The 14,497-nt window shown below is 37.2% G+C and overlaps 1 protein-coding gene across 9 annotated transcripts in view; it reads left to right on the top strand.

The window, feature by feature from the left end:
• Window positions 1-14,497, top strand: part of UNC79 (unc-79 homolog (C. elegans)) — a 108,419-nt gene that overhangs the window by 85,366 nt on the left and 8,556 nt on the right. For all 9 annotated transcript variants that reach the window (XM_017813902.1, XM_017813908.1, XM_017813901.1 and 6 more), the window contains 6 exons: window positions 96-200; window positions 5,713-5,790; window positions 8,286-8,375; window positions 11,267-11,442; window positions 12,243-12,429; window positions 13,851-14,048. In XM_017813902.1, coding sequence (XP_017669391.1) covers window positions 96-200; window positions 5,713-5,790; window positions 8,286-8,375; window positions 11,267-11,442; window positions 12,243-12,429; window positions 13,851-14,048 — 834 coding nt within the window. The remainder of the gene's footprint in view (window positions 1-95; window positions 201-5,712; window positions 5,791-8,285; window positions 8,376-11,266; window positions 11,443-12,242; window positions 12,430-13,850; window positions 14,049-14,497) is intronic.

The following is a 14,497-nucleotide window of genomic DNA, read 5'->3' as shown; positions in this document are numbered from 1 at the left end:
TGTTATTCTCAAACTTAAATAAAAAGTGTCTCTGTTTACTAGTGGCTGTTGGTGACTTTCAGGACATTCATAATTCTGTGTTCTTTTTGTTGTAGGAAAGGGACAAATTCTACTTGACGCGCAGTGTCATATTGGAGTTACTGCAAGCACTCAAGTTAAAGTCACCCTTGCCAGACATGAATCTGCTGCTGTTGGTGCAGGTACAGGAGATTCTTGTGTAATTCTCATACTGAACCTGTCTCAGCCCAACTTCAGGAGTGGGACAGAGGAAGAAGAACTAAGTCCAACATGGTTGCAAAAAGTACCAGCAATGTTAGGGAAAGCAGGAACTCTCTGAATGGAAATCCAGTTACTTATGTACGCATTGTTGCATGCATTTAGGCTTCCACATTAAAATTTAAGAAACTAAATTTGGAATCCACGTTTCACAGAATGATAATGAGCTGTGCATCATTGCTGCCATATTGAGGATCATAGAATATATCTTGAGTTGGGAGGGACCCATAAGGGTTGAGTCCATTGAGCTTCATACCATGTCACAGTGGAGCAGGTGCCCCAGGTGCTCATATCCTAGCCCCGAGCACAGTGTGCAGGTTGTTTGGGAAAGGGTGCTAGTTGATCATGGGCCAGAACTCAGTTTCTAGCAGTAAGCTGTCTCCAGTCCCTGAAGACCATTGTCTTTTAACCTGTAGTTTTTCAGTAAAGAATACATAGACAATATTTCTGTTCTTTTCATTCTATGGAGTTAAGCTAACTTTTTCATTGGAATATCTGAGGAACTAAGACACAGACTTGTGAAAACTTCTTCTGCCTCCAAGATGGCAAGTGTGACATAGTTTGGCACCACAAACCTGTCCCACAAAAACAATTTACTGAAGTTCTTCAAATGTAATCACAGGTAGTGGGCTCTCCTTGTTTACAATGAGCTAACAATGATATGTGTTTAAGAACTTAAAATTATAGGGGACCAGCATAACAGCACTCCACAAGGTGCAAGCAAGATGTTTATTACATAGATCATTCATAATGCTTCCAGTATCTGAGCTCCATTCACTCTTTCCCTTCCCATTATGGAATCAGAGCTTCATGTAGCTTACTATGGCCTTATTTTCTTCTGAGTACTGGTACATTACTCATAGTAAGTAAGTGATTGCCAGTTGACAGAGAAATAATACTGACAAATGAAATTATATAGCCGTTAGGATAACTCTGAAAACAATTATTTTGCCATCAGTATTTGGGGAAGAATTTGGGGAGGGAACGCTTGTTTTTTTTTTTTTCTTTTGTTGGTAAAGGGTTATTTTTTAAAATCCATTTAAATTTAAAAAGCAGGAATTTGCCCTTTTAAAAAAATTATTATTAATTCCAAACTTCTTTTTTTTCAGTCCCAGCCAGTACCATCAAATAGCTTAACAACCACCAATCTCCTTCTGTCTTACAGGTGCAGTGATGCACCTTGATACTGTGTGCATTGGTAGTTGGTTGACTGGAACTGACTCTTCCTGTATTACAGAATAAAGCAATTATTCTGCATTACTCCATTGTATAGCTCAGTCCTGTGACTGCCCCAAAGGATGACCATCCCCCAGTTTAGGCAATCCTGAATTTCTCATTTGAGAATGCAAACATGCCATGTCAGTTTTAGCAGTGGTATTTAACCAATAAACACTTGCTCTTCATATTGAGTCAAACACCTGATAGACCCAGTAAGCAAAACTATGTATCTTTACATTATCTCATAAAGTTAAAGTGATATTTGCCTGGATTTTCCTCCTAGCACTGTTCCCATATGCTGTATTCACTTTGGGATGTATTCATACCTTACACAACAGCATCTAATGTGGATATAAATTTCTTTTATGATGTCTTTCTTTCAGAGGCTGATGAAGTGATTCATATTTCCTGCTATCCAAAGCAGCCAGCTTCTGTTTTTATGCAGTCAGTGGTAAAGAATAGGGGTTGTATTCAGACCATCTGCCATAGATGATGCCTACTGGAGGCATGATGACTACTTCTCCCATTGACTGTGCAAATTGGCAGCTCTCAGTAGTATGTGGTCTGAATCATTCAACAGCCTCTTGAATTTAAATACCATAGTAACCACTAAGCCCACTGTAATTTAAGAAATTTGCTAGTAAAAACGCATACATATCTGATTTTTTAAATTTTCTTTGGTGTCATTAATAGAACGAAGGGATTATTTCATTTACCACACAGAACCACTACAATATTAATTTAAATTGTATGATTTGAATCAACAAGGCCATAGCAGAATTAACACAGCACCAAACAGAAATGGCTTTAATTTCCAACAGTCGTGTCTCCATGGACATGTGAGTCTGTATGCAAGATTCCATACAGACAGTGCACACAGAATACAGAGATTCCATCAAAATGTTCCAGATAACAAAGAAGCTAGGAGCACTTTAATTTAATGATAAATCAGTCGTGGGCTGACTAACAAAGGAATTCCTAGAAATGTACATTTGACACCCACATTTTTCCAGATTATATAGTGCCATCAGTGTCACTGGTGACATAAGTGCTAAGATGAGAGTTAACTTTATCCCACTTCACAAAGAATGAGAATTTTAACCATATCACTCCAATCATTGCAAAGGTGTCCTGGATGATAAAGGATACAGAAAGTCTGTCTCCTTGATTTGTCCTAGCAAATGAAAGCCATCATGTACATGCTGCTGTTCCATGGGTTTCCATAGGAACTGCTTCTTCACCCAGCATTTTGTTTCCCATTGCTTTTCTCCTGCTCACATTTCATTAGCACACATCTTCAGGATTTTCACTAACTTCAGATTGTATTAGTGTCTCTTTAGAATTTGCTTGTTCAGTCAGGCTCTAAGATTCAGTGTATCTGATCTGTTTTGTTTAGATGACTCCTATTTTGGGAGGAGCTAGTGTATATCTAGTGGTTTCACTTTATGTTTCTGTGAAGATCTAATCCACTAATTACTGAACGAAAAGATTTAAGGTGACATATAATATGTTTATAAGAGTATATATTTTAAAACATCTGATTATGAGTAGATGTATAATATATACAGATTATGATGTATAGATGATCCATTACAGTCAGCAGACATTACAGTTTAGACATTACACTGCAGCTGTACCTCAGCAGGCAATGCCAGTAAGATGCATGACAACTACTTACCCATTTCTCATTTTTTTACACTGTCGGGGTATTTTTCTTTCCCTTTTTTTTCCCTTTTTTTGTTTTTTTACACGACTGGCATGAAATTGCTTGCCAATGACATCTTAATGTATTATAATATTTGTAGAGAGAAACAACATAAATGACAATGAATTGGACTGGAAATGTAAGAAATTTTTCATTTTGAGTTTGGTTTCCCCATGTTGTAGTGAGGTCGGGGTCAGTCTCTTTTCCCAAGTGACAAGTGAAAGGACAAGAGAAGATGGCCTCAAGTTGCACCAGAAGAGTTTTAGGTTGGCTATTAGGAAAAAATTTCTTCACTAAAGGATTGTCAGGCACTGGGACAGGCTGCCCAGGGAAGTGATGGAGTGGAGTGGCACATAAGGATATGGTTTAGTGGTAGCCTTGGCAGTGTTAGGTTTATGGTTGGACTCTGGTCTTAATGTCTTTTCCAACCTAAATGATTCTGATTCTGTGATCCTTTTTTGACTGCATTGCAACTTCAGGAAGGATGCCTGGAACTGCCAGTCTGACAATGAGAAAAATAAGCTAAACAAGGCCTAATTATTCACTAGAGGTTGACTTAAATTTATCAGGTTTTTTTACATATAAATTAATATCTCTTATTTAACCCAAACTCTTCTGTACAAAAGATACAGAAAAGCTATAGATATATAGGTTTTTTTTTATATAGCTCTCCTGCTTTTTTAGAAAGCTTACAGCAGACCAGTAGAGGTTCCTTTGGGTGCTGTTTCTGGTTGTTGTTTTGAAAAGAAAATGTCTGAAATAAATGACATTTGTCTTTGGTGAGGGTTTTTTGTGACTTAGATGTTGAGTCCTGTACAGTGGTTGTAGCAGTGCGCTGAATTGTTAGGTGCTAAATATACTCAGCCAGATTCGTCATGGAATTATGGTCTTTTTTTGCAGCTGATGTAGTACAAGAGAAGCCAAATCTGCACAAAAATGGTTGACTGAAAAATTGTTTACACAGGAAAACAACCTCTCTGTTGTCCAGTGGACCTAGTGTCAGCATTGCTCTTTCTGAAATAGGGTCCATTAAGAGAAAATCTGTCATCTGTTTGCCTAAGTCCGTTAATGGTCCTTTTTAAAAGAGAAGTGGAGAGTCATGGTTGCTGTTTGAACTAAGACTCATCGGTCTTTGCTGGATTGATATGCCCATACCCTAAGGCTTTCATTTGCTTTCCATGTACTTATTATAGCTGTGGCACAGAAGAGGACCAGGCCATGTCTCATCTGACATATGAGTTAGATTCCTGGTTTATTTCTATTTGGCTCATTCTGGTGTAAAATAAATTTTAACCAGAAGAAGAGTCAACTGGAGCCAGGCTAGCGTCTGAGGATAACTAGTTAGATTATTAGTCTAAACTCAAGTATGTCTCAGACTTTTTGTCAAGACAGGTGAAGTAGTTTCCAAGTCTTGGTTGGCAGTCTGAGTTCAGATTAAATCCAATTGAAAGGTAAAGCTTGTGGAAGAGTAAATTCTAGGTCTGTAGAGGATATTCTGAAATTTTCACGAAGTGGTCGGTCATTGAGAGTACTGCTAACACACGTGCATTAGACAACCATAAATTATATTGTGTAGTCAATATCTGTCCTAGTTTGTGAAAGTACTCTGGTATTAATTTTCCAGAAAGAAAATTAAATCTTAGACCTTAGTTTGGCAGTTATTTTCTGTCTGCTCTTTCTTAGAAATTTCCATTGCATCACTATGGACAGAAATTGCTCAAGTGCAAATGTAGTGTTAGGACAAGAAGTTGTAGGAACAAGCAAATCATCTGCAGGGTGTCCAATGCCTTATTGAATCTTATAATGATTAAATAACAGTATTAGCTGGTTTAATATATGAATGATGTGGACATTGGAGATTTTAGGTCAAGGGATTTGGAAATAAAAAGAAATAAGAAAAAAGAAAAATAAAGCAAGGAAAATAAAAGCGTAAGAGCAATTAGAAATATTCTACTATAACAGAATGACACTGACCATCTCTCAGAAACTCCTTGTTTATGTAATACTGCAGCCTGTATTGTGCAGAAGTTATATGACACCATACCAGTATGGTCTCATCTTCAAAACTGTTTATATAATTCATCATTGCAGAACTTCAGTGAACATGTTATATCACAGTGAAGAATATAGCATGTTCTACCTTGTTATTCTTTATCATGGTTTATTCTATAATGAATGAGGAGGATTTGATATATAGAAGGAATAGAAAATATGTATATATATATTTGTTCATAAAGAAAGTCTGATTTATTATGCAGTATTCTCCAAATTGCTCCTGCACAGCATATGTGTTAATTAAGCACATTAAAGTCAGAATTTTTTCATTATATTTATCTTATTTATAATGATGAGTTAACTAGGTTGTTTGTGAAGAAAGAGGTCTAGAAGGGCAAATTACTGTGAATAAAATCAAGACAGCTGGACTGATTTTAATGAAGTAATGAATAAATTATTAGTGTCTTTGGGTTATTCCAAAAAATTTGAAAAATAACTTGTATTTAATTTTTTCTTAGTTTGTTTGTGCAGATGCTGGAACAAAACTAGCTGAGTCAACAATCTTGCATAAACAGATGATTGCCTCAATGCCTGGAGTAAGTACTGAATCAAAGTGTATTTCTTAGTTCTGTTGTTCTGTTTTTTAAAAAAATATCTTATTCAGCTTGTTTTCTTAAATTTAATGCTCTTTCCTTTTCATTTTTCCTCTGGTTGGTAAGATGTATTACAGGCAGAGGTTGAGATGCTTCATCCTTTTTATTAATTTTGGAAAAGTTCTGAACTTGATGTTGCTTCCCTTAGTTTCACTGATAATCTTTAGTCATGTAACTACTTCAGTGGAACCTGCGCTCAAGACAAATCAAGACCTTCTACTATTCTGTGTGGGGAACAGACCAGCTGAATGCCTCAAAAAATAGTAGCAGAGTGAAAAGCTACAAGCCATTGCCTCCATTCTCACAAAAGATTATTTGGTTAAAGAAGGGAGTTAATGGTATATTCCTGGCACTGTGTAAAGCATTCATCTATATCCTGATGATGAGTTTAGTTTAGGAGTACTAAATTACAAGTACTCCTATTTGCCTAGGCACTGAGCATGCCCCTGGTGAATATGCGAGGAAGTAGCACAGTGGGAAGTCTTCTCTTGTTCCATGACACATGTGACTGAGTACCCAAACAGATGGAAGAGGGTTAGCCCAGGTTTGCTTCACAAGCTGAGCGAGGAAAATGTTTCCCAATATGTGTGTCAGCTTTAGGGATGACGGGATAGGATCTTTCCCATTATCTTCTGAAGTTCATGATTTTTTAAATGCTAATCTTTAATAATACCTTTCCTCCCAACAGAATATTTTAATTTATACTTGCTTTAAATAGATAAACTAACACTGGTGTTGGAAGCTGTGATAGGAATGTGATCATTTCAGAAGAAATCATAGAAAATCAGGCTCTGAATGAAACAGAGTACATTGTTGGAAAGAAGTCTTGTGCAACTGAGCATTATTTTCAGAGATTGGAGTATAGTATCTTGTATAATTCTGCTTTTCAATATTCTGAAACCCACGTGGAATCCTTCGTACACATAAACTAGATGGAGGATATACTGACAGGGTGACCTTATTTTACTTATTTTGGTTTTTATTCTATCATGGAAACTGACAGAAACAACCTTTGAAAAGCCAGAAGGTGGCACAGTTCAGCACTGTGTAGGTTGATATTACCATACAAAAATGAGGAGTGCCCGGGTCAGTTGTTTAGGAATGCTAGCAGTTTTTCAAATTTCAGCCACTAAAACTCAATTAAGGCTTAATAATTTTGTGATCAAAACTAAATCTGGTTTATTTGTATACTCAGATAGGGTAATCAGCCTCTGTGCTTCAAAGTGTAGTTAATTAAGTAGAGGTCAAAGAGGAGTAGTTTTCTTCTGTAAACTCTACTGCAATGTTTCGCCCTGAGCATATGACTTTGGATAAAGTAGTCTTTTGTGACTTCAAAAGGATATTTAATTTAATAATTTCATCGTTTAGCTTCAAAAGTTAATCATTGCTTTAACTTGGCCCCTAAGCATGAGGCATTCATAGTTCCCCTTGAATTCAGCTAGCATTGTCTTCACCTCGGACTATTAACATAGAAACAGAAGTTTATTTGATACCTAGTGGGTTGGTGGTATCACCTTCTGAAAGCTTGTCTCCAGGGTTCTCTGGTCTGTTCAAAGTCTCTATTTAATCTGACAGCTTTGTTCCGTTGACTGCTTTGCGCACCTTGGGCACATCGTGTACTAGCTGAAGGCCAGATTCGCATTTCTCACTATGTTCTAGGAAAAGGATTATGAAAATTTGTACTGCAGAAATACAGCAAGCACCACATGGAGTCCTTTTGTTTTCCCTTTGGGGTCGTTCTTGCTCTGGCACATGTGGCTTCTCAATGCTCATACCTTTAAGATCTAACTGAAGCAGTTTGTAGCTTAAGTGCCATTAAGAAGCTGTATTTTGAATGATTTTGCTTCAGGAGTATATCAGAAATACTCGTTAGTTTTTAAAAAAGGGAAAAAAAGTAAATTTCAGTGATGTTCATTTCAGTGATGTTTACACATAAAATACCTGAAGACAGTTATTTATACTATTTTTCCATCATGATTAATGTGAATATAAGGGCATCTGTGCGTGTGACTGAATTTCAGTTATAGATTATTGTTTCCATTTGCAGAAATGCTCAGCTGCCTGAAAAACTGAGTTGTTAAATTCTCATCGTGTTTTTAAAACTTTGATTTTGGACCACTGTAAATTTCAGGATGACATGACAGGGTATTCTTGCAAGTTTCATGAGTTAATCTTTTATCGCTGTCGCGGATAAGAGTATTTTATGATGCATGAAGAAGCTTACAGACACTGGGCCATCTTCTTATTCTGTAATCAGATAAGAGGGCATATTACAGATAGAAGAAGAAGATCAAAGCATACCTATTCTTAATTAAAGTAATCTAACTAAAAAGTAAAATAAAGAATTTGAGACAGACGTATTCTGGTGAAGAAGAAACAAAGACAAAAACATGAACATTCAAAACCTGCTACTTAAACTTATTTCTGTTGTGTTTTAGTGTGGAACAGCAGCAATGGAATGCATGAGGCAGTATGTTGGGGAAGTGCTGGATTTCATTGCAGATATGCATACCTTAACCAAATTAAAGGTTGGTTCTGAGCATACGTTGATTTAAAGTGTATGTACGTTTTTTAGAAGAAGTGTATTTTCTGTAAGGAACCTGCCTGGGAGAAGTATTTGAGGATGAGTGACAACTTTTTTTTCTTTCTATTTTAAAAAGCTGTTAGTACTGCTATAGGTTAGAGATTTCTGGGGGATCAGTAAAAAGTAGCTTATGCAGTGTTGAAATGGAGGCTGATTCAAATATAGTGAGCACACAATAGAAATGCAGGCTTGATTTTTCTGAAATGTTGATGATAAGCTAATGATAAGTTTTTCTGAAATGTTGATGATAAGCTAATGTCATAGCAAAGTCACTCTGAGAAGTAGTGGTGGTGTTTAATATAACAGGGAAACATAAAAGTCCTTGCCTGTATGACTAAGTACACTCCTCTGGAGGAATCCTGTGTCTCTTCTATACACAAACAGACACTGAAAAAAGGGGGTGTCCTTTTTCTAATGGAAGTTGTTTTCATTTTTAGGTTATGTTCTGTTGAGGTGGGGAAAACCCAAATATTGGTCTTACCTCTGTAGTTGAAACTGCTTTTTGGTTTATTTTCATTAGTTGGATGCTGATTGTAGCAGGAGTGATAGGAAAATACTTCTGTCAACATAAAATATTTTATTTAGGAATGCATTTCATGAAAGCATCCTAGTAATCATTAGCTGATCAAAACCTAGAATTCCTAAAACTTCTACCTGGTTTTTCACTTTTATGTTTTGAAATTGGACAAGAAGCTTCCCAAATACGTGGTCTGGCTGTTTAAAACTACATCAGAACCCGATGGTCTAAAATTACATGTTGTTTTGATTTAGCCATGTCATATAGGAATCTGAGAACAAGATTAGCATAATAGGAGAGTCAAATATGACTAAAACATTATGTATTGTAAAAAATAAGCTTTGTATGTCTTGGAAAATTAAAGGGCAGTTCTTGTTTAACCAGACCAGATAAAACTTACTCTGTGGTTTCAACATAGTTGAGAAAATATTTGTAAGCATTTCTGATTTCTGAAATAGTCAGAACTTTAAACAAAGTCACAAAATCTAGATTCAAATTCTTGTAAGCTCATTTAATGTATTTACTTACATTACTTGGGTTTTATTAACAGAGGTGTTACTCACTAGGAAGTGAGTCCTAAGATCATCCAGTTGTACAGTTTCTTACTACAAGTATGTATTATCAACAGCATCTGGAGTACCAAGCTAACTAAGAATGCTATATGATTTATATGACCAGTAACAATCCCAACAGCAAAATTTTAATGTGTGTGTTCAACTTTGGAAATTTCTACTCTCTGTAGGAATTGAGTGAAGAGAAATAGTTGTTTGTTTATTCTTGCCTGATATTGTCTTTTGCGTGTCTGAGAATAGTTTTTTTGAAAGAGGTTAATTATTTTCAGTCCTTTGTATTAGCAACTACTGCATTATTGAAAAGGTAAAAATGTTAATTCTGAAGATAATCACATTTCAGTGTACTGTTTCAATTCAGTTTATGATGCTTTTTATCCCTTTGGGATAACAGCTTGCAAAGTTTGGCAAGGCTTTATTTAGAAAATTCCACATTTTTGAAGGTGTATAATGTATCTGCCTACATACCTGTCTATCGTTTTTACCTGGCTGTATAACAAAGCCATTAGATATTCATACTGGTACACAGGATGTTTTTTCTCTTGAAAAAGACTTTAAGTAAGTGATTTTTGAGAGTGTAAGTTTCTGGAGTCAGATACTTATCTGTTACAAAAATATTATTGGTTCACTGATTTTTTTATCCTATTATAATAATTGAATAACTGATGACCTAGATTTTCTTGTACAAAGCATATGGCTCTCCTTTTAAGCAAGCAACTGCAGTTAGCATGTATTTTGTTATAGTCTAGTAGCAGAAGGTAATGCAAAGTTAGCTTAATAGAAATATAGAAGTATTTCAAGAAGCACAAATGAAACATTCCTTAAAGCTGGCAAAGCAGGATAATAAATCATCTTTCCAGGAATAAATATATATGTATTTCTTGGTAAAAGGTTGGCCCTTTTTATTTCCAGGGTTCTAAGGCATTTGTAACAACAGAATAGTGCAATATAGTCATATTGCTGGTGAATAAGTGAGAGCTTCTTTCTGAATCTGGGGCCTCTGGTGGTCTAGTGGTTAGGGTGCTGGACTCTCACCGCTGCAACCCGGGTTCGATTCCCAGCCCCCCGGGCAGATGGAGCTCGTCAGCCCTGTAAGGCAATCCATCTAAGAGAAGGTCACTCTAAACAAACCTACATCCTGGGGACCTCACTGCCACTGTCCAAGCTTGCTTGGCCCCGGCAGATGAACCTCAGGATTAAAGGGTGGGCTCAGTTCAGCGCACGCTGGGTCTCACCTAAAAAATCCACTGCGCAGGCTCGAAGGGTTAATGACCTTTCCCAAATCTTCGCTCGCGAAGACTGGCCATTATTATTATTCTTTCTGAATCTGTAAATGGAATATTGTACAGGGAAGGCACTTCCTGCCCAGATGCTGTCTTGTTAAATGGTTAGATTCTTCCATCTTCACTTAAGCTCTCTGGATGTGCAAGCATTAGTTTGTATTTATCAGCTGTTGAGTTTGCTGAGACAAAAGCTGCCTATACATTTTGTACAATTTATATTTTGTGTAGGCTCTTGAAAATATGACCCTCTGTGGAAAGATCTGCATATCAAGCTGTTACTAATACAGCTAATACAGGGACTAATACTAATACAGGCGCTGGAGAATTTTTAAAAATCTGTTTCCGGGTTTTGTTTTGTAGACACAGTTAGAGATCCTAAGAAAGAATTGAAGTGAAATGAAATAAAACATGCTGTTGCTTGGAAGAGCTTAGTTTTTGGGTAGGAAATCAGATCTTTGCCTTACAGAGTCACATGAAGACTTGTTCTCAGCCACTGCATGAAGACACATTTGGTGGACATCTGAAAGTTGGTTTAGCTCAGATTGCTGCTATGGAAATCACTCGGGGAAACCACAGAGACAACAAAGCTGTGATCCGATATTTGCCTTGGCTTTACCATCCTCCTTCTGCAATGCAACAAGGGTGAGAATGCTTTTCCACAGAAAGGAATACTAAAATGAGTTAGAAATCTTCACCAAGTTCTGTGTTTATTGCCAGATTCCGTAGATAAGACCCACAGTAGGGAATAATGGGAGTGGGACATAGAAGCAGCTGGTCAGCAGCTCCCTGATCCTTAACTGAGGAGTTTGTCAATGTAATATTTGAAGTACATGCCAAAGGGACAGTGGAGGTAACTTCAGTGGCTTGACTGGAGTTACCTTGGGAATTATCTTGATTCTTGATCTAGATGCAGACAGTGAAAAGCACACAAGTGCCTGATCAATCCTAGAATGATAGAAAATATTTTGGGAATTACTGAGAATACAATGGGAAATGGCCTTTGAAATTAGGGAGTACAAATGAGTGAGAACTCTTAAGGATAAGCCTACTGATGTGATGATAAAAATACTAACTTCATTTAGTTAATGTTAGGTGTGAGAAATCCTGCTCAAGACATGTTTTTTGTCCCTTTTCACTGTGATAAATCCTGATGTGCAGCGTTTTATCTTCTAAAAAAAGGGAGATACTGTCCCTTGTCTTACCATGACAACAAATGAGATGTTTTGAGTCTAGGCTGTTTGACTATGTATTCTTGTCCTAGATTTATCCTGGACTACCTGTCCACTAAATTCTGTGTAGTCTAAGTCTTCTCTCAAGCTGTACCAATGATCTGTGCCTCCAGCACACTGAGACTGCATCTGCTTAATGTGCATAAGGAGACTCCATATTTTGGGGAAAGCCAGAAAAGCTATAATTGTTTAAAATCTGCTCTCTCTTGACAGGCCCAAAGAGTTCATAGAATGTGTCTCACACATTCGTTTGCTGTCCTGGCTACTTCTGGGGTCTCTGACACATAATGTTGTCTGTCCAAATTCTCCATCATCTTGCATGCCTATTCCACTGGATGCAGGCTCACAAATTGCTGACCACCTTATTGTTATTCTGATTGGGTTTCCAGAGCAATCAAAGGTAAGGGATTCTGTGTTGTATGTGGAGAGGTGTTGTGTGTTGGCCTTATTGCAAGCACTTATAATTTTTTTATAACAAAAAAGGAGGGATAAAACCTTAATAAAATCTGGGATCTAGGGAAAGAGATCTCTAGGTTTTTTTACATAGCTGCCTCTTTATGCATGGAAAACTGATGAAATCACTACAATTAGGTTTGAAGTTCAACTACTTCAAAATGTCTCAGCACAGGAATGAGGAAGGAAAAACTGAATTTCAAACTGAAGCTTTAGCAATGACCTAAATTGTAGCAAATCTCTCAGAAAATTTTTTATTCTAGTTGTATAGTCAGACTGGATAATTTGTAAATAATTTTATGATCAAAATAATTGCAAACAGTGATGATTCAAGCACAACTTTTTTCTCAAGGTGCTCAGGACAAGAAGAGTTATTGAAGATTATAAGACATTTGTGAGAGTAGTTTAACACAAGTATAGCAGCAGTCTTTGACACCAACAAGGTTTTATTAGTGACAGAAGTGGAATGATCACACATTTATCTTGTACATAAAATCCTCCTTTCTTTCCCTTCACCTAGCCAAGACACTGGTGCTTCCCATTCATTTCTTTGGCCTTTTTGTGCTCTTTCAAATACCTCTTTCCAGTTACCAGGCAACCATTGCGATGTTTGGTGCAGTCAGACGACCACAGAGCATGAATTCCTGTTGCACTTGCAAACTGAGAAAACATCTCTGGCCAGAAGTATCTTTGTTGTAGTGAAGTAGTTAATGTCCAGCACTCCTGGAGGCTCAGACACTGTGAGATATAACAAGGATTAGCAAAGAGCCATGCCTGAGTATGCAAAATGAGTTCTTAGTTTTTCAAAACTTACTTTACTTGACTGTTTTCCTGTGACTGTGAGCAGTCCCAACAAAGTAGAAATGGATGACAGGTTAACAGAACACATGTAAGAGCATGTATTTTGTATGATAGCCATCCTTTCAGGTGATCAGAAGCTGAATGACTTAATCCAGCAGCATTTCTGAAATGGAGTCATATATGCCAGGGCCTCTAGGCCTTCCATAGATTGCAGTGAAATTTTCCATGAAGAAAGCCTCAGAACTAGTCCTGAATACCTGTTTTGCAAAACTAACCTTCTTTTAAAGGAACTGACCTTAATGCCATACTCTTAGATTGCATGGGAGTGTGTTTGCAAATGCAGTTTTTAGTCTGAAAATATAAACCCATTTTTTAAACATGGAGAAGATGTTATCAAGTGTACTTGACTTACTGGCTCCTACTTAGAGGGAAATATAGAAACGGGAGGGGTGAGACTGCACAGTCTTGGGATGCATGACAGAGAAGTGCTTTGATGAAAGCCTCTGTGCTGTATCCCAATGCACTTACTTAAATAAACATTTTCTTGTATTTTCTGTTTCTGTACAGACATCTGTTCTGCACATGTGTTCCCTCTTCCATGCATTTATATTTGCTCAGCTCTGGACAGTGTACTGCGAGCAAACAGCAGTAGCTCCGACAGTCCAGAATCAGAATGAATTTAGCTTTACAGCCATCCTTACAGCCCTGGAGTTCTGGAGCCGAGTGACACCGAGCATCCTCCAGCTAATGGCACATAACAAAGTGGTGAGTCAGGTGCTGCAGACAGATTTAGTACAGATTAAACTTGGAGAGGGCTTGGCTCTGCTTCAGTGTTTCAGTGGAGTACAACAGACTATGAATAACATCATAAAGTGACTTTGTTGCTTTTGAGAAATTAAAGGGATAGCTAATTAGTAGTGGTTTAACTTTGCAGTGGGCCTGAAACAGGATCTAACCAGGTTCTGCCTGAATCAGAATCAAGAGCTAGAGTCACTGCTTGTTGGATTAAGAGCTCCTTGAATCATATATCCTGCTCTTAACTGTGATCTCTTGTTTTATCTGACTCTGCCTTACAGCAGCAATGAAGTGTTCTGGGATAATTCTGTGAATATTCACTTGATTATTTTTTGCCATGTGATGGTGAAAAAATGCACAACTGCTGACAATTGACTATTCATAACTCACTGGCCACTCATCAAAAATAAGCTGAATAA

Source organism: Lepidothrix coronata, unplaced genomic scaffold (genome assembly GCF_001604755.1).
Source record: "Lepidothrix coronata isolate B3197 unplaced genomic scaffold, Lepidothrix_coronata-1.0 Scaffold43, whole genome shotgun sequence".
Lineage (NCBI taxonomy): Eukaryota > Metazoa > Chordata > Aves > Passeriformes > Pipridae > Lepidothrix > Lepidothrix coronata.
This window is presented reverse-complemented; position numbering and strand designations above follow the sequence as displayed.